The sequence below is a fragment of the Pseudophryne corroboree genome, chromosome 3, assembly GCF_028390025.1.
Source record: "Pseudophryne corroboree isolate aPseCor3 chromosome 3, aPseCor3.hap2, whole genome shotgun sequence".
Taxonomy (NCBI): Eukaryota; Metazoa; Chordata; class Amphibia; order Anura; family Myobatrachidae; genus Pseudophryne; species Pseudophryne corroboree.
In genome coordinates, this window is record NC_086446.1 from 74,743,524 (window position 1) to 74,763,336 (window position 19,813).

Here is a 19,813-nt window from a genome sequence, read left to right on the forward strand (position 1 = left end):
CAAAATGGCCGCAGCACATGTGCAGCAGAGATTAGTCACAGAAAATGGTGTGCACCATGTTTCCAGACATTGCCAGAATGGGGCCTACGCAGATTCTGCACACAGGCCCCCTCCTCTGTTAAACCATCCCTGGTTTGGTTGGTACTTTATCTCTCGCCAAACCATGATACATATGCCCCATTATCATGCAGACACAGTCAGTAATTTGAAGAACTGAAAATTTAGCTTTTGTTTATACACCTTGTCCAGTTCCTCAGTGATGTCACTGGTTTCTTTCTAGTGAATTCATAGGCTGCATTAAATATTGGTTCAGAGCACAAAATGGCTGCATCTACTGTGTTTTTACAACCCAATTACAATAGAAACCAATTAGTGGCAAAAAAAAAAAAGACAAGAGATTCCAGTTTCTGAGGTGTTTTTGCCCTTTATTGTATTTTGTTATGATTTGTTCCCGAAGGCAGGGACCAGAGGTGGAGTATAAAACAGGAGCAATACATAATTTGGCTTTTAAGGAAGGTGAACGCTGTGCACAAATAACAACAGAGCTTCAGTGACTTAGGATTCAGACACCATGGTTATGAACTCTGTGAATACAGATGAAAGTACTCTGGTTAGGGGGAAACAAAATCTTTACATACAATATTTGAAATTGAAAAATAAAATAAAATTAAGATTTATGGTATATTTTGCTGCAATTTACAACTTTATTCTTATGTAAATGTGTGTAATAAAATCATATTCCAAGAAAAGAAATGCAAAATAGGAGAATACATTATTATTATTATTATTATTATTATTATTTACTTTTGCAATTGTATAGATGTTGCATATATTGTACATTATGAGTTTGTAATACTTTTTTGGTAATTTTGTCTGTGTACTGCCATTTAATTAAACAAATCTTGTTTCAAACCTCTGACTTCTTGGACATTTAGGGCAGATTCAATGAGCCTCACTAATTGCCAAGGGCTTATACAGTGGCTGGGGTTATTCAATAGTAGGCTGCTGCAGCCCATGATAGGCCTGCAGGCTGCATTTATCGTGGAAATCCAAGGTAAGGAGAGAATTCTGCCCTTATCGTGGGTGATGTAAACTTATGGGCACTTATCTCGGAATCTATGAGTTAATGCTGGTTAGCTGCAGATTTACTGTGTGATGGAAAAGGCTTGTAATTGAATAGCTCCAGGCTGAGGTTGTAAGCCCTGTACCTTGCACGGTAATTAGTGTAGCTAATTGAATCTGGCCCTTGGGGTTTTTACTATTACAAGCATTGCCCTTCTAAATTTAAGCCTTAAACGTGCCAGTATTCCTACCTACTTCTCAATTTGAATCTCCACCGTAATATCTCAAATCATACTACTTATAAAGTCAAGACAGTTATTCCCCTTTTCCACTACTCAGACCAGAGGTTCTCAAATGCGGGCCTCAAGGCACCCCAACGGACCAGGTTTTAGGTATATACAATGGTTCAGCACAGATGGTTAAACCAAATTAACTAAGGTGCTAATTTAGTAGAGATGAGCGGGTTCGGTTTCTCTGAATCCGAACCCGCCAGAACTTCATGTTTTTTTTCACGAGTCCGAGCGACTCGGATCTTCCCGCCTTGCTCGGTTAACCCGAGCGCGCCCGAACGTCATCATGACGCTGTCGGATTCTCGCGAGGCTCGGATTCTATCGCGAGACTCGGATTCTATATAAGGAGCCGCGCGTCGCCGCCATTTTCACACGTGCATTGAGATTGATAGGGAGAGGACGTGGCTGGCGTCCTCTCCGTTTAGACACTTGATTTACTAATTTTGGGGAGCATTAGGAGTACTCAGTAGTGTACAGTGCAGAGTTTTGCTGATAGTGACCAGTGACCACCACTTTTATTTATAATCCGTTCTCTGCCTGAAAAAAGCGATACACAGCACACAGTGACTCAGTCACATACATACCATATCTGTGTGCACTGCTCAGGCTCAGGCCAGTGTGCTGCATCATCTAGTATATATATTATATATCTGTCTGACTGCTCAGCTCACACAGCTTATAATTGTGGGGGAGACTGGGGAGCACTACTGCAGTGCCAGTTATAGGTTATAGCAGGAGCCAGGAGTACATAATATTATATTAAAATTAAACAGTGCACACTTTTGCTGCAGGAGTGCCACTGCCAGTGTGACTAGTGACCAGTGACCTGACCACCAGTATATAATATTAGTAGTATACTATCTCTTTATCAACCAGTCTATATTAGCAGCAGACACAGTACAGTGCGGTAGTTCACGGCTGTGGCTACCTCTGTGTCGGCACTCGGCAGCCCGTCCATAATTGTATATACCAGTGACCTAACCGTGGTTTTTCTTTCTTTCTTTATACATACATACTAGTTACGAGTATACTATCTCTTTATCAACCAGTCTATATATTAGCAGCAGACACAGTACAGTGCGGTAGTTCACGGCTGTGGCTACCTCTGTGTCGGCACTCGGCAGCCCGTCCATAATTGTATATACCAGTGACCTAACCGTGGTTTTTTTTTCTTTCTTTATACATACATACTAGTTACGAGTATACTATCTCTTTATCAACCAGTCTATATATTAGCAGCAGACACAGTACAGTGCGGTAGTTCACGGCTGTGGCTACCTCTGTGTCGGCACTCGGCAGCCCGTCCATAATTGTATATACCAGTGACCTAACCGTGGTTTTTTTTTCTTTCTTTATACATACATACTAGTTACGAGTATACTATCTCTTTATCAACCAGTCTATATATTAGCAGCAGACACAGTACAGTGCGGTAGTTCACGGCTGTGGCTACCTCTGTGTCGGCACTCCGCAGCCCGTCCATAATTGTATATACCAGTGACCTAACCGTGGTTTTTTTTTCTTTCTTTATACATACATACTAGTTACGAGTATACTATCTCTTTATCAACCAGTCTATATATTAGCAGCAGACACAGTACAGTGCGGTAGTTCACGGCTGTGGCTACCTCTGTGTCGGCACTCGGCAGCCCGTCCATAATTGTATATACCAGTGACCTAACCGTGGTTTTTTTTTCTTTCTTTATACATACATACTAGTTACGAGTATACTATCTCTTTATCAACCAGTCTATATATTAGCAGCAGACACAGTACAGTGCGGTAGTTCACGGCTGTGGCTACCTCTGTGTCGGCACTCGGCAGCCCGTCCATAATTGTATATACCAGTGACCTAACCGTGGTTTTTTTTTCTTTCTTTATACATACATACTAGTTACGAGTATACTATCTCTTTATCAACCAGTCTATATATTAGCAGCAGACACAGTACAGTGCGGTAGTTCACGGCTGTGGCTACCTCTGTGTCGGCACTCGGCAGCCCGTCCATAATTGTATATACCAGTGACCTAACCGTGGTTTTTTTTTCTTTCTTTATACATACATACTAGTTACGAGTATACTATCTCTTTATCAACCAGTCTATATATTAGCAGCAGACACAGTACAGTGCGGTAGTTCACGGCTGTGGCTACCTCTGTGTCGGCACTCGGCAGCCCGTCCATAATTGTATATACCAGTGACCTAACCGTGGTTTTTTTTTCTTTCTTTATACATACATACTAGTTACGAGTATACTATCTCTTTATCAACCAGTCTATATATTAGCAGCAGACACAGTACAGTGCGGTAGTTCACGGCTGTGGCTACCTCTGTGTCGGCACTCGGCAGCCCGTCCATAATTGTATATACCACCTAACCGTGTTTTTTTTTTCTTTCTTTATACATACATACTAGTTACGAGTATACTATCTCTTTATCAACCAGTCTATATTAGCAGCAGACACAGTACAGTGCGGTAGTTCACGGCTGTGGCTACCTCTGTGTCGGCACTCGGCAGCCCGTCCATAATTGTATATACCACCTAACCGTGGTTTTTTTTTCTTTCTTTATACATACATACTAGTTACGAGTATACTATCTCTTTATCAACCAGTCTATATATTAGCAGCAGACACAGTACAGTGCGGTAGTTCACGGCTGTGGCTACCTCTGTGTCGGCACTCGGCAGCCCGTCCATAATTGTATACTAGTATCCAATCCATCCATCTCCATTGTTTACCTGAGGTGCCTTTTAGTTGTGCCTATTAAAATATGGAGAACAAAAATGTTGAGGTTCCAAAATTAGGGAAAGATCAAGATCCACTTCCACCTCGTGCTGAAGCTGCTGCCACTAGTCATGGCCGAGACGATGAAATGCCAGCAACGTCGTCTGCCAAGGCCGATGCCCAATGTCATAGTACAGAGCATGTCAAATCCAAAACACCAAATATCAGTAAAAAAAGGACTCCAAAACCTAAAATAAAATTGTCGGAGGAGAAGCGTAAACTTGCCAATATGCCATTTACCACACGGAGTGGCAAGGAACGGCTGAGGCCCTGGCCTATGTTCATGGCAAATGGTTCAGCTTCACATGAGGATGGAAGCACTCAGCCTCTCGCTAGAAAAATGAAAAGACTCAAGCTGGCAAAAGCAGCACAGCAAAGAACTGTGCATTCTTCGAAATCCCAAATCCACAAGGAGAGTCCAATTGTGTCGGTTGCGATGCCTGACCTTCCCAACACTGGACGTGAAGAGCATGCGCCTTCCACCATTTGCACGCCCCCTGCAAGTGCTGGAAGGAGCACCCGCAGTCCAGTTCCTGATAGTCAGATTGAAGATGTCAGTGTTGAAGTACACCAGGATGAGGAGGATATGGGTGTTGCTGGCGCTGGGGAGGAAATTGACCAGGAGGATTCTGATGGTGAGGTGGTTTGTTTAAGTCAGGCACCCGGGGAGACACCTGTTGTCCGTGGGAGGAATATGGCCGTTGACATGCCAGGTGAAAATACCAAAAAAATCAGCTCTTCGGTCAGTTCGGTGTGGAGGTATTTCACCAGAAATGCAGACAACAGGTGTCAAGCCGTGTGTTCCCTTTGTCAAGCTGTAATAAGTAGGGGTAAGGACGTTAACCACCTCGGAACATCCTCCCTTATACGTCACCTGCAGCGCATTCATAATAAGTCAGTGACAAGTTCAAAAACTTTGGGTGACAGCGGAAGCAGTCCACTGACCAGTAAATCCCTTCCTCTTGTAACCAAGCTCACGCAAACCACCCCACCAACTCCCTCAGTGTCAATTTCCTCCTTCCCCAGGAATGCCAATAGTCCTGCAGGCCATGTCACTGGCAATTCTGACGAGTCCTCTCCTGCCTGGGATTCCTCCGATGCATCCTTGCGTGTAACGCCTACTGCTGCTGGCGCTGCTGTTGTTGCCGCTGGGAGTCGATGGTCATCCCAGAGGGGAAGTCGTAAGCCCACTTGTACTACTTCCAGTAAGCAATTGACTGTTCAACAGTCCTTTGCGAGGAAGATGAAATATCACAGCAGTCATCCTACTGCAAAGCGGATAACTGAGGCCTTGGCATCCTGGGTGGTGAGAAACGTGGTTCCGGTATCCATCATTACTGCAGAGCCAACTAGAGACTTGTTGGAGGTACTGTGTCCCCGGTACCAAATACCATCTAGGTTCCATTTCTCTAGGCAGGCGATACCGAAAATGTACACAGACCTCAGAAAAAGAGTCACCAGTGTCCTAAAAAATGCAGCTGTACCCAATGTCCACTTAACCACGGACATGTGGACAAGTGGAGCAGGGCAGGCTCAGGACTATATGACTGTGACAGCCCACTGGGTAGATGTATGGACTCCCGCCGCAAGAACAGCAGCGGCGGCACCAGTAGCAGCATCTCGCAAACGCCAACTCTTTCCTAGGCAGGCTACGCTTTGTATCACCGCTTTCCAGAATACGCACACAGCTGAAAACCTCTTACGGCAACTGAGGAAGATCATCGCGGAATGGCTTACCCCAATTGGACTCTCCTGTGGATTTGTGGCATCGGACAACGCCAGCAATATTGTGTGTGCATTAAATCTGGGCCAATTCCAGCACGTCCCATGTTTTGCACATACCTTGAATTTGGTGGTGCAGAATTTTTTAAAAAACGACAGGGGCGTGCAAGAGATGCTGTCGGTGGCCAGAAGAATTGCGGGACACTTTCGGCGTACAGGCACCACGTACAGAAAACTGGAGCACCACCAAAAACTACTGAACCTGCCCTGCCATCATCTGAAGCAAGAAGTGGTAACGAGGTGGAATTCAACCCTCTATATGCTTCAGAGGTTGGAGGAGCAGCAAAAGGCCATTCAAGCCTATACAATTGAGCACGATATAGTAGGTGGAATGCACCTGTCTCAAGTGCAGTGGAGAATGATTTCAACGTTGTGCAAGGTTCTGATGCCCTTTGAACTTGCCACACGTGAAGTCAGTTCAGACACTGCCAGCCTGAGTCAGGTCATTCCCCTCATCAGGCTTTTGCAGAAGAAGCTGGAGGCATTGAAGGAGGAGCTAACACGGAGCGATTCCGCTAGGCATGTGGGACTTGTGGATGCAGCCCTTAATTCGCTTAACAAGGATTCACGGGTGGTCAATCTGTTGAAATCAGAGCACTACATTTTGGCCACCGTGCTCGATCCTAGATTTAAAGCCTACCTTGGATCTCTCTTTCCGGCAGACACAGGTCTGCTGGGGTTGAAAGACCTGCTGGTGACAAAATTGTCAAGTCAAGCGGAACGCGACCTGTCAACATCTCCTCCTTCACATTCTCCCGCAACTGGGGGTGCAAGGAAAAGGCTCAGAATTCCGAGCCCACCCGCTGGCGGTGATGCAGGGCAGTCTGGAGCGACTGCTGATGCTGACATCTGGTCCGGACTGAAGGACCTGACAACGATTACGGACATGTCGTCTACTGTCACTGCATATGATTCTCTCAACATTGATAGAATGGTGGAGGATTATATGAGTGACCGCATCCAAGTAGGCACGTCACACAGTCCGTACTTATACTGGCAGGAAAAAGAGGCAATTTGGAGGCCCTTGCACAAACTGGCTTTATTCTACCTAAGTTGCCCTCCCACAAGTGTGTACTCCGAAAGAGTGTTTAGTGCCGCCGCTCACCTTGTCAGCAATCGGCGTACGAGGTTACATCCAGAAAATGTGGAGAAGATGATGTTCATTAAAATGAATTATAATCAATTCCTCCGCGGAGACATTGACCAGCAGCAATTGCCTCCACAAAGTACACAGGGAGCTGAGATGGTGGATTCCAGTGGGGACGAATTGATAATCTGTGAGGAGGGGGATGTACACGGTGATATATCGGAGGGTGAAGATGAGGTGGACATCTTGCCTCTGTAGAGCCAGTTTGTGCAAGGAGAGATTAATTGCTTCTTTTTTGGGGGGGGTCCAAACCAACCCGTCATATCAGTCACAGTCGTGTGGCAGACCCTGTCACTGAAATGATGGGTTGGTTAAAGTGTGCATGTCCTGTTTTGTTTATACAACATAAGGGTGGGTGGGAGGGCCCAAGGATAATTCCATCTTGCACCTCTTTTTTCTTTTCTTTTTCTTTGCATCATGTGCTGATTGGGGAGGGTTTTTTGGAAGGGACATCCTGCGTGACACTGCAGTGCCACTCCTAGATGGGCCCGGTGTTTGTGTCGGCCACTAGGGTCGCTAATCTTACTCACACAGCTACCTCATTGCGCCTCTTTTTTTCTTTGCGTCATGTGCTGTTTGGGGAGGGTTTTTTGGAAGGGACATCCTGCGTGACACTGCAGTGCCACTCCTAGATGTGCCCGGTGTTTGTGTCGGCCACTAGGGTCGCTAATCTTACTCACACAGCTACCTCATTGCGCCTCTTTTTTTCTTTGCGTCATGTGCTGTTTGGGGAGGGTTTTTTGGAAGGGACATCCTGCGTGACACTGCAGTGCCACTCCTAGATGGGCCCGGTGTTTGTGTCGGCCACTAGGGTCGCTAATCTTACTCACACAGTCAGCTACCTCATTGCGCCTCTTTTTTTCTTTGCGTCATGTGCTGTTTGGGGAGGGTTTTTTGGAAGGGCCATCCTGCGTGACACTGCAGTGCCACTCCTAGATGGGCCGGTGTTTGTGTCGGCCACTAGGGTCGCTAATCTTACTCACACAGCTACCTCATTGCGCCTCTTTTTTTCTTTGCGTCATGTGCTGTTTGGGGAGGGTTTTTTGGAAGGGCCATCCTGCGTGACACTGCAGTGCCACTCCTAGATGGGCCCGGTGTTTGTGTCGGCCACTAGGGTCGCTAATCTTACTCACACAGCTACCTCATTGCGCCTCTTTTTTTCTTTGCGTCATGTGCTGTTTGGGGAGGGTTTTTTGGAAGGGACATCCTGCGTGACACTGCAGTGCCACTCCTAGATGGGCCCGGTGTTTGTGTCGGCCACTAGGGTCGCTTATCTTACTCACACAGCGACCTCGGTGCAAATTTTAGGACTAAAAATAATATTGTGAGGTGTGAGGTATTCAGAATAGACTGAAAATGAGTGTAAATTATGGTTTTTGAGGTTAATAATACTTTGGGATCAAAATGACCCCCAAATTCTATGATTTAAGCTGTTTTTTAGTGTTTTTGGAAAAAAACACCCGAATTCAAAACACACCCGAATCCGACAAAAATAATTCGGTGAGGTTTTGCCAAAACGCGTTCGAACCCAAAACACGGCCGCGGAACCGAACCCAAAACCAAAACACAAAACCCGAAAAATTTCAGGCGCTCATCTCTATAATTTAGTCACCTGTGACCAAGCATTGATAAACTTAACACACTGACCATTTGGGTGGCTTAAGGACAGCATTTGAGAACCTCTGGCTCAGGATATTGCCAGGACTACTTGAGTCGCGGCTCACTGGAAAAGGGTCCTTGAAAAATAAGGGTAAGGCTGCAGTGTAAACAGGTGACCTGGGTCTCCTTAAAAGCTTATGGAAAGTTGTCTCACTTGTGCTTGGAGATGATGTAATCTCTAGGGTGGCCAATACCGGGATCGGCGGGAACCCGGCCTAAAATTGTCCAGGATTCAATCCTGGGATTGGAGCTTCCAATTCTGAGGATTTCCGGATTGGCCACCACCTTAGTTTTTTCTATAATGGGCATCATTGAATGTCCGTACGAGGCTCAGACCCTGCCTGGCTCACCCTGCTCAGCTCCCCTTGCCCCGGCTGTGCGCACTGCGCAGCATGACTTGATGGTCAGAGGTCATGCTGCGCAGCCAGAGGCCCACCCTGCACTGCCTTGCACCCCACAGCAAGTGGCCCACCCTCCCTCTTGTCCACATTAGGGTGAGTTATCTGGGCTGGGCTGGGCAGGGCAGGAGGGGTGGGGCACATTGAAAAGAAGCCAATCCCGGGAATCCCGGGATTTATCATTTTTCAATCCCGATTCCCTAGATTGAAAAAATGGCCCGGGATTGGCCACCCTAGTAATCTCCAAGCGGCAGCAGAGGGAATACTCGGATCCAGCCAGCAGTGTGAACGGGGTTTCTGTGACATGTCTTGAAATCTGTGCTCAATTGCCTGGGTCGGATCTGGGTTTTAAGTGGAAAAGTCCTATAAGGGGCCTCAGAGCTAATATTTATAGATTGTATATTTTCTATGACCCCTTATGCATCTAGAATGAGAAAATGGCGTGCCGGAGTTATTGCATAGAGCATAGATCACTCTCTCACTACTCGATACAAAAGGAATGTCATTTTTTTTTCTGTGGATTAGTTTTACAAAATACAGTATGTTTGACTGGTAAGTGACTAATGATGTTACCATTGGGGATAGCGCTCTGTGACAGAGTTTAGTGGCGACTATTATACTTGTTGGATATGGTTTCTAATCAGTCAAACCAGGACCAGGGGAGTGTTTCAGGCTGGACTAATTAAAGGCTTCTGCAGCTTGAAACCCTGGCATACTTTTACAATGCTGTTTAGAAATTTGCCATTGAGATCATTTATTTTAATTACATATTAATGTTACGGAAATCCTGCACAGCAGATCTGATTTGATGTACTCGTTTCAGGATAAACGTTGTTTCTAAATAAAAATGGCAACTGTGAATGTCAGATAAATATAATGTAAGGCATAGGCATGTGCTGGGTCTTCTTCAATGGTATGCTTGACATAGCCACGCCCCACTAAGCCACATATCAACTTAGCCACGCCTCCAACTCTGCACACTTACATCTTCCCTGGAGCTGATGACGTGGTGGTGTTGCATTTGGAGTGCTGACCAGCACACTATCTGTGCCTACATGCCCCAGGTACACGGCTGGCATTGGTGTCTGACGAATTCTGTGCAGATTCGGGTTGGGGCTGCTACACCCTGCACAACTCGTGCACACGTCTATGATATAAAGTTCACTTTACACATTTACTGGTTCCCAAGAGCACTATATGTTCCTTATTCTTATTTTTGAGAACCACTTTACCTACTGTACAGTTGGGATTGATCTCAGGAGCCATTATATAACCCCTTACAGTATGTGAGTGCAAATACACATAAAATGCTGCTATAGATCCCTTCCATTCACAGAGAGGAATATTTTTTTTTCCTGTTTCCAATTGTGGGTTCAAGATGAGATGTCAACCTCATCTATAAGAAGGAAAAATGATAAGGTAACCCTACAGACAAATATATCACCTCAAATAGGTGAGTGTAGTTCACTATATCTGTGCTGGTGTGTCAAGATTAGGCTGCAACCTGGTAGACTGCAAAGATCCACCTGTTAAATACCATTCTCTACGTGGTATCAAACACATTCCAGTACATATTCTGCTCCACATTTTGTTAGTGTTCCTGTTTCATGCTGTAGGCATAGAGTCATAGTATACTTGCCCTGGTCCTTCCAGTTCCCTACAATATGCTTATCTCATACATGAATCCCCATGAATATGTTAATATTAAAGCCATATTCCACACCAATCATCAAAATGTAACTAGAAATATATATAGATATAAATACTATAAAAGAGTCACTAAAGTAAAATACCTACACTGGAGGGACACATTTCCTTCAATAATGAGCCTTTGAACCTTTGTGACAATCAGAGCCAGTCCTAGGCATAGGCAAATGTCTAGTGCATTTGTAATGTCATGGGGCACAAGCAGCCTCTGCTGATTAAAATGATATGCAGCGAGGGGGCGTGGCCTAGCTGCTGTGAAGAGTAAATGTGCTTCACCTCAGCTCCTGCAAATTCTGCACATAAAAGCACCTCAAAATCCTCCTGACCGGTTCCTGCTGGCCCCAGGCGCCCCTCGGAGGCTACATATACCCTGCTGCGGTTGTTTGGGGGGTCCCGCGGAATCGGGGAGCACTTTTAAGGGCTCCCGCGGATTGCGGCCTTCCCCCCAGAGTGAAGCCAGGGCCTGGAGTTGAGAGGCGGCCCGGACTGGCCGCTGGACGGAAGAGCCCTGCCACGGACTAATCCTCCTACACCCATCGTGCCCCCACCCCGGTGGACGGAGTGTCGATCCCCGCCAAGCAGGTGAGACCGCTCCGTGATTGGGACTCCCTCGCTAGCCGCCGCGCTCACTGTTCCCCGGAGCTGCGGAAACCGCCGAGCCGCTAGACGCGCCCTCCCTCCCCTACCTCTCCCGTCCTTCTGGTGACCTGGGACGTGGGGAGCCGTGCGGCCGGGTGAGCACGCTGAAGCCCGCCATCCTCCTGCTCCCCTGTGCTGCGGTGACGGGAGGCCTGCTGTTTGCGGCCGGACGGGTGGGCTGGGGCCGCCGGAGACTAGTGGGGCATAGTGGAGCCGGGTGACTTTAGGGGGGGGCCGTCTGCTGATACTGGGTCTCAGGGGCGCACGGAGGAGGCTGTACAGCAGTACAACAAAGAGACACAACAGCATTGAGGGCTAACTGAGCGGTTGCTGCTTTAACCCCTCGGTGGCAACCCCTCACCAAACTATAACACGGCTCAGCCTCTGCTTCCCACCTGTGCCGGGACAGCACTACTGGTCCCTTCCTCAACGCGCACCGACACCATAACCCGGGTTGACTGCTCCCAGGGGACTGCGGAGCCACCAGTGGCCCCTGACATCACACGCCGGGCGCTGGAAGCTCCGCCCTGCTTCGCCCTGACCCAGGTGACGCCGGCTCTTGTTCCCAGCAGGATCCCACTGGCACCTGACCAGCATTGGAAAACCCCTTGCCTGGCCTACTCCAACGTTCAGGACTTACACCCCCCAGTCCGCATCGGCAGAGGAGTCCTTGACCGGGGGTCTCCCTGCTACCTTGGAAGTGGAATCCTCACTGCCGACAACTCCACCACGCCAGCCCTCGGCGCTATGATTGGCTAAAAGTGAGGAGCGCGGTCCCCCTGGGTGCCTACCCTACCCTTTCGGCTTCCCCCCCCCCCTTTTTTTTATTTTTTATTTATTTTTTTTCTCCCGCGTCTGACTCCCTACCCCCTCTGACGGATCATATTTCATAGTATAATACCCTACACTGGTACGGTCCACATGCAGAAATCTTCGTCCAAGACTCCTAAACAAGGGGGTGCCGATATCTCTCAACACTTTACCAGGGGCACCAAGAACACCCAACCTAGGGGTCTCCCCTCTTCACGATTCTATGGATAACTCCGCCACCCCGCCTTCCGCTCCGTCCACTAAAGACGATATCCTAGCTCTCCGCTCCCTTATTTCGGACTTTAAAGACTCCTTGGAGTCCAAATTGGATAAGGCGGTGGCCTCCATCAAAACGGACATCTCTTCGCTTGCTTCCAGAGCCTCGAAAATGGAATCCCGTCAGGACCATTTCCAGAAAGCTTTAAATGATACGGGGCGCGATTTGGACCACATTGTCTCAGAACTATCATAGCTTCGCACTAAAAATGAAGATCTCGAGAACCGCGAACGCAGATCCAATCTACGCATTCGCAACGTCCCGGAAACCGTCAGTATGGATAATCTCGAACCTTATCTTCACGACCTCTTCTCCTTCCTGATCCCGGACCTGGGGGCTGTACAGATTCCTCTAGAGAGGGCTCACCGTGCCCTCCGTCCTAAGCCGAGGGATGGCGAACCTCCTCGCGATGTGGTCATCCGCTTCCTCAAGTTCAAGGATAAGGAAAGGGTCTTCAACTCTACCCGTGGAAAACCTTATGTACTCTACAATTTTTCTAAACTACAGTTCTTCCAAGATCTGGCCCCCCTGACCTTAGCCAAACGGAGGGAACTCCGCGATCTCACGAAGGCGCTACGGGACCGGAACATTCGATACCGATGGGGTTTCCCCTTCAAGCTAATCGTTGACCTCCAGGGAAAGACGGTCATCATCAGAGATCCCCGTGAGGGCAGGGATCTGCTCTCGCACATAGAGGAGGCTGGTCCCCCCGCCGTAGCAGACCACTCACCTTAAAATCGGATGGCGTGTTAGGTTGGATGTTCTACAACGAACCCTTTTTTCCTGCCCATCGATAACTACTTCTGCCCGTGAATAATCTACACTGCTTTGCATGCTTCCCCCCTCAGTCATCTGTATAACTTTTTATGGACTGTTTGCTGTCGGGGGGTCACACCCCTTGTTATACTGTTCTACCATTATACTGTTATACGACGATACGTCTGCAAGGAATTCAATGTTATGTTCATGTAATGCATGTGTTCACTTCTCCCCCCATATACCCCCCTCCCCCCCCCATTTACTATAATTAATCCCCCCTTTTTTTTTTCTCTCCTCCTCCCTTGTCCCCCCCTCCCCTCACCCATACCCCATGATGCCTTTTGTTCTTTTTTTAGAATTATCTCGAGGTCATTCTCGGTAGAAGTCCAAACTCACTAGACTCCATATGTTTATAGTAATCTGGGTGGCCAATCTCTGGTTTCTGGCAATCACCCCTAACCCTCTATGCTTCTGCCATTCGAGGTTAAATTCTATCGTTCACCCACACCCCATTTTGCCTGCCATTGTTAGTTTGTTCTTAACTCAGGAACTTCATGTCTCTCTTAGATGACCACGGTTATAATGACAGCACCATGCATTATTAGGTCTCTCTTCTCCTGTAGTCCCAACGTTTTCAAATTTCATCTGTTATGGTTTGTGGGGCGGTCCACGGGCTCAGGGGGTCTCACATGTTTAACCAGCTTCACCGCCGGCTCCCTCCTGGACTTCACAAGCTGCACTGTGGACCCCCGGTGCCGGTCGATCCCGCAGGTTTTGACAAATGTATATCTATGTATGCCGTAAAACTTCTGGTATCCCCAGATAATAAGTACTCAATATACTTTCAGATGCTGATTGTTTCTCTCCTCCAACACACCCTCCGTTCTATTTTTATCTATTTTTTTCTTTCCTCTCTCCCCCCCCCCCTCGTTTCTCTCCCTCTACTCCCTCTCACCCAGGGGACACCGCCCCACCTCGTGTCTCCTACAATTTAGTGCACATTTTGTTTGAAGCTTTACCCCCCCTCTTCTAGGGTTGTGCGTGTACTCTCGGTTCTCCTCTATCCATGTGATATCTTTCTACGCATTCAGATCTCCAACACCCCCCATTTTAACTTACTTTTTCTTACTCCCTCTCGGCGACACGGAACTTTGGTTCCCTCGCCTCTCCGGACCACTAAGTCCTAACTACAGGAGTACCAATCTCCTCTGTGTTGAGTATCCTGCTCCTTCTCTCTTACCTACTCGTCTCTACTTTTCTCTTTAGGTCTTTTATCTCTCCCCCTCTTTTTTTTCTCTCTTTTCCTTCTCTCCTTCTTCTCCCCCCTCCTCTTTTTCTCCTTCCCTCCTTTCTCTTTCTCTCCCTTTTTTTATTTTATTTTTTTCTTTCCTCTCTCTCTTTTCTTCGGTAAACTCCCCCTCCTGAGCGTGCCGGCCTCATTCTACTGATCTCCCTTTTTATTACCTCACCCAAACTCTCCCTGCTCCCAACACCATGCCCTTCACCATTGCCTCTATGAATGTCCGGGGCCTTAACACGCCTCATAAACGCTCTCATCTATTCCGTACAATCCGCACCCTGCGCGCAGACATAGTTCTACTTCAAGAAACACATTTTAAGCGTAATAGCCACCCCAATTTATCTTCCAGACGATTCTCCACTGTGTTGTACTCCTCAAGTGAATCTAAACGCAACGGAGTCGCTATCCTGATAAGCAGCAAACTCCCCTTCACCCAAAGCTCGGTTCATGTGGACACAGAGGGGAGATATATCATTCTGGTTGGCAGGCTGGGTCACCTGGATGTAACTATAGCCAACCTATATGCGCCCAATACGGGCCAACAAAGGTTTCTGAGCTCCTTTTTCAAAGCCCTTCAAAAACACAGAGCGGGCTATGTATTCCTGGGAGGGGACTTCAACACAGTTCTAGACCCTTTGCTAGATAAATCCGCTCCCCAGAAGCGCCCCCGCACCTGTCCTATATCCGACACCTTCTCCAAACTTATTAAAGAGGCATCTCTCTTCGACACCTGGCGTGCTTTGAACCCATCCTCCAAGGACTATACGTTTTTTTCCTGCCCTCATCAATCGTATTCCAGACTAGATTATCTCTTCTGCAGCCCCCGGCTTCTAACCACATTCTGTCCTCTTCAATTATCCCTAATGTCTGGTCGGATCACTCCTCCATCGCGTCCGCATTTGATCTGTTGGATACCCCAACTTCCCGCCCATCTTGGCGCCTGAACGAGACACTTCTTAAAATCCCCTCCTTCAAATCCATGATAACCGGGCATCTTAAGGAATACTTTTCTTTTAACAATCCTGAATCAGGATGTTCCCCATTGGTCTGGGAAGCCCACAAAGCGGTCCTCAGAGGCCATATAATCAGCTATGCATCCCATCGCAATAGGGAACACAAGGCACTGCTCAAGGATCTCACTGATCAGGTCCAAAACCTAGACTCTCTTCATAAGCGCAGTCCCACGGACTCCAACTACAAACAGCTTTTGGCAGCCAGAGCAGCCCTCAATGCATTAATCACAGAAAAGATAGATAAATCCCTTCGTTGGCTGAACCAGCGATTTTATGAAAAAAGCAACAAGGCTGACGTCCTATTGGCAAATAGGTTAAAGGCACGTAAACCCTCTCTTCCATAGTCTCTCTTAAGGACTCTAATGGTAACACCCACTATAAACCCTCAGACATTAACTCTATCTTTAAAGATTATTACGCCCGTCTATATAACTCCCCAAACAGTTCGTCATCTCTACCTGACTCAAATATGCGAATTTCTGATTTCCTGACCTCATGCTCTCTTCCACAAGTGGATGCTCCTTCAGCCACTGCACTATGTAAACCTATATCCGACGAAGAAGTATCGGCTGCTCTTAAACTTCAGAAACCCTCTAAGGCCCCAGGACCGGACGGCCTACCCTTCGCGTACTATAAAACATTCGAATGTGATCTAGTCCCCCACTTGACGTCTACTTTTAATAAAATCCTTAACGGGGAACTCTTTCACAGCGAAACTACTAGAGCATTAATCACTGTTATTCCCAAACAAGGTAAGGACCACCAGCAGGTCACTAATTATCGCCCTATATCCCTCCTCAACACCGATCTGAAACTTTTTGCAAAAATTCTTGCCTTACGCCTGAACCCTCTTCTCCCATCCCTTATACATCCCGACCAAGTCGGATTTGTCCCTTCACGCCAAGCTCTAGATAATACCAGACGCACCATCAATTTGATCCATCACGCTAATTCAGTCAAGCTCCCCTCTCTTCTATTGGCATTGGACGCGGAAAAAGCCTTCGATAGGGTTTCGTGGGCCTTCCTCGATCAAACACTCCGCAGCTTTGGTATCCACGGGAAATTTCTCCAAGCAATATCGGCACTCTATCACAACCCCTCCACCTCTGTGCTAACAAATGGAATTCTTTCTGACACCTTCGCCATCACCAACGGTACGCGGCAGGGATGCCCACTGTCGCCTCTCATCTTCGCTTTGATAATTGAGCCTCTCGCCTGTCGCATCTGTCTTAACCCGGATATTACGGGCTTCTCTATCAAAGACTCACAATATAAACTCTCTCTTTTTGCGGATGATGTCCTCCTCACCCTCACTAACCCGCTAATTTCCCTTCCCAATCTTTTCAAAGAACTAACTCTCTATGGGGACCTCTCTGGATATAGGGTGAACAACGACAAATCTGAGGCCCTCCCGCTACACATCCCTCTCAACTCCCTAAACCTTCTGAAATCCAACTTCCCTTATGCATGGCGTCATACCTCCATTAAATACCTGGGGGTACAAATCACTAAATCTTACCACTCTCTCTATGACGCCAACTTTCCACCCCTATTTAAGGAAATATCTCAAAACATCTTAGGATGGAAAAAACATTTCATTTCTTGGATCGGCAGAATTAATGCCATTAAGATGAATGTCATCCCAAAGATATTATACCTTTTCCAGACTCTCCCGGTCCCTCCTCGGATTCTATCCTCCCTCCAGACCCAATATGGTAAATTCATATGGAATGACAAGAAGCCACGTTTGCGCAGGGAAACCCTCCAGCAAAGCTCTTCATGTGGCGGTCTAGGTCTCCCCTCGCTGTCAAGATACTACCATGCCACGGCTCTCAGTCAACTTGTCGCCTGGCACTCTCCACGGCACACAAGGAGATGGGTGGATCTGGAGAGTGATCTGGCTCAAGTCGATTCGGTTTCTCACCTTCCATGGCTCCCCCGCCAGCATAGACCTAAAACCACTCAACTAGTGCCAACAATATCCTTAACTTTATCGGTGTGGGCCTCGCTAAACTCAAAATTTTCACTCCACACGACTCCCTCTCCCCTAACCCCCATTTGGAACAACCCCTCCTTCTCACCGGGCCGATCCCACCAACTTGCCTCCACATGGACTAGAGCAGGAGTCTCCCGCTATCACCATCTACTTCACAACAATGCACCGTACTCCTTCGCAGACCTCCAAACAAAACACTCTCTCCCGACGTCATATTTCTATCAATACCTTCAAATTCGAAATTTCGTTATGTCCTCAACCAGGACAACGCCTATCCCTAATGTCCCGACTCCGATGGAACGCCTTTGCATGTATCGCCCCACGGACCGAGGCACCATATCTAATCTGTACCACTCCATTTTGTCTCCAGCCGCGCCAACTCGCATGGCGCATGAACTTGCTTGGGATACCGACTTGGGATCACCCCTGGAAGACGACATGTGGGAATCTATCCGGCTGAATATTTCTAAATGTTCTATTAGTGTCTCCATTAAGGAGAACTCCTACAAAGTTTATGCGCGATGGTATCTGGTCCCCGAGCGCTTACACCAAATGTATCCGAACACTTCTAACCTCTGTTGGCGCCACTGTGGTCAAGTAGGCTCGTTTTTTCACGTTTGGTGGAGCTGCCCGAGGATAGCCCCCTTTTGGTTTACGGTCCGCACCCTTATCCAGTCCCTTATTCCGGACTGTCCCCTTTTGTCCCCTGAGACGTTGCTCCTGTGTGCCCCAGCCTGCCAGCTATCCAAGTCAGAAAACAAACTAGCTATGCATATAGCCTGTGCAGCTAAACTCCAGATTGCTAAATCATGGAAACTCCCCAACCCTCCAACACGTCTGGAACTCATGAACCGCGTTTGGTTTGTGGCTAAGATGGAATATCTTTCCTCCTTGATGAACAACACAGTGGATACATTTCATGGCGTCTGGACACCTTGGTACACTAAATTTCAAGTCGCTCTCCCAGGTCTTTCCTAGTTCGCATTACCCTTTTTCCCCACACGACTCTTCTCCCGACTCGCTCTCCCCCCGCTCGCGACGTGTACCTGCTTCTCTCTGCCCCTTTTTTTTATTTATTTATTTATTTATTTTTTCTTTCTCTCTCTCCCTCTCTCTTTCTCCTCTCCCTCTTACTCTTTTTTCTCCTCAACTTTTCATTCTACTCCTCCTTCTTTTCTCATATAACTCTCGGTAGTCTCCTACAAATCCTCTCAAGGATCCTAATGTTAATCCCTCTGGAATATTTTATCCTGTTTCCTAATCTTGCTCCTAGTTCTCAATTGTTTTTTGATATGTTCAAAGCAAAAAAATAAAATAAATAAAATAAAATAAAAAGGTAAATATAATAGAACAGTTAACATGAGAACACACTCTTACACTTAATCCTCTCTATATACTAGTTTTGTTATGCTTCGAGAGTGTCCATTGCTTTCATATGTCATTGTATTCCTTTTGTCAATAAACTTTTGTGATTTAAAAAAAAGCCTCTGCAATTTATATGGACAAACTTTCAATAAGGCAGACTACACTAATGTTATCAAAAGCAGAAGCGCTTTCTGTGATTCATGACATATATTCCATAGCATACAGAAAAACCTATGGTAATAAAGTCTGTAAGAGAAAACTCCTGCATGATCACTGCACAGGAAATACCATCATTGGATAATATAATTAAAATAACTATAGTGACGGTCGCAGCAAGACTCTGGACTCTGCAGGTAAACTTAGGACTTGTGTGCGATCATTACCCATATTGATGTGACAATTTTTATTTAGTAAGCAAATGGCTTCAGGGTACGTGTCATCTCGAGTCCTGCAGTATAAAATGGTTTGTATGTTTTCTGGCATGCACGGTTGACAGTAGGACATCTCCCTAGGCCCCACCCACTTCAATAAATGCACGTGGCAATGTTTTCAATACCCTGGGATACTACAGACTGATCACATGACTCCTCCTGTGAATCACATGATCTCACATTCAGGTCTCGTGACAGGCATAAAAAATAGGTAGTAAACCAAATCACGTCTCTTTTATACAATGACGGCTTGTTTACAAATAGAAAATGCTGCATGCAAGAAAGGTGGCTCCGCTACAATACGCACATAGCAGAACCATCCCCAGTGACTGCACAAACAGTGACATGAGCTCACTAGCATTGCTGTAATATGAATTTTCCTCATCATGAA

The 19,813-nt window shown here is 46.9% G+C and overlaps 1 protein-coding gene across 2 annotated transcripts in view; it reads right to left on the reverse strand.

The window, feature by feature from the left end:
* Positions 1 to 398: 398 nt before the first annotated feature.
* The window catches only part of LOC135054779 (parvalbumin alpha-like), a 144,713-nt gene continuing 125,298 nt past the window's right edge, over positions 399 to 19,813 (reverse strand). For both annotated transcript variants that reach the window (XM_063958097.1, XM_063958098.1), the window contains exon 6: positions 399 to 584. In XM_063958097.1, coding sequence (XP_063814167.1) covers positions 556 to 584 — 29 coding nt within the window. In that variant the 3' untranslated portion in view covers positions 399 to 555. The remainder of the gene's footprint in view (positions 585 to 19,813) is intronic.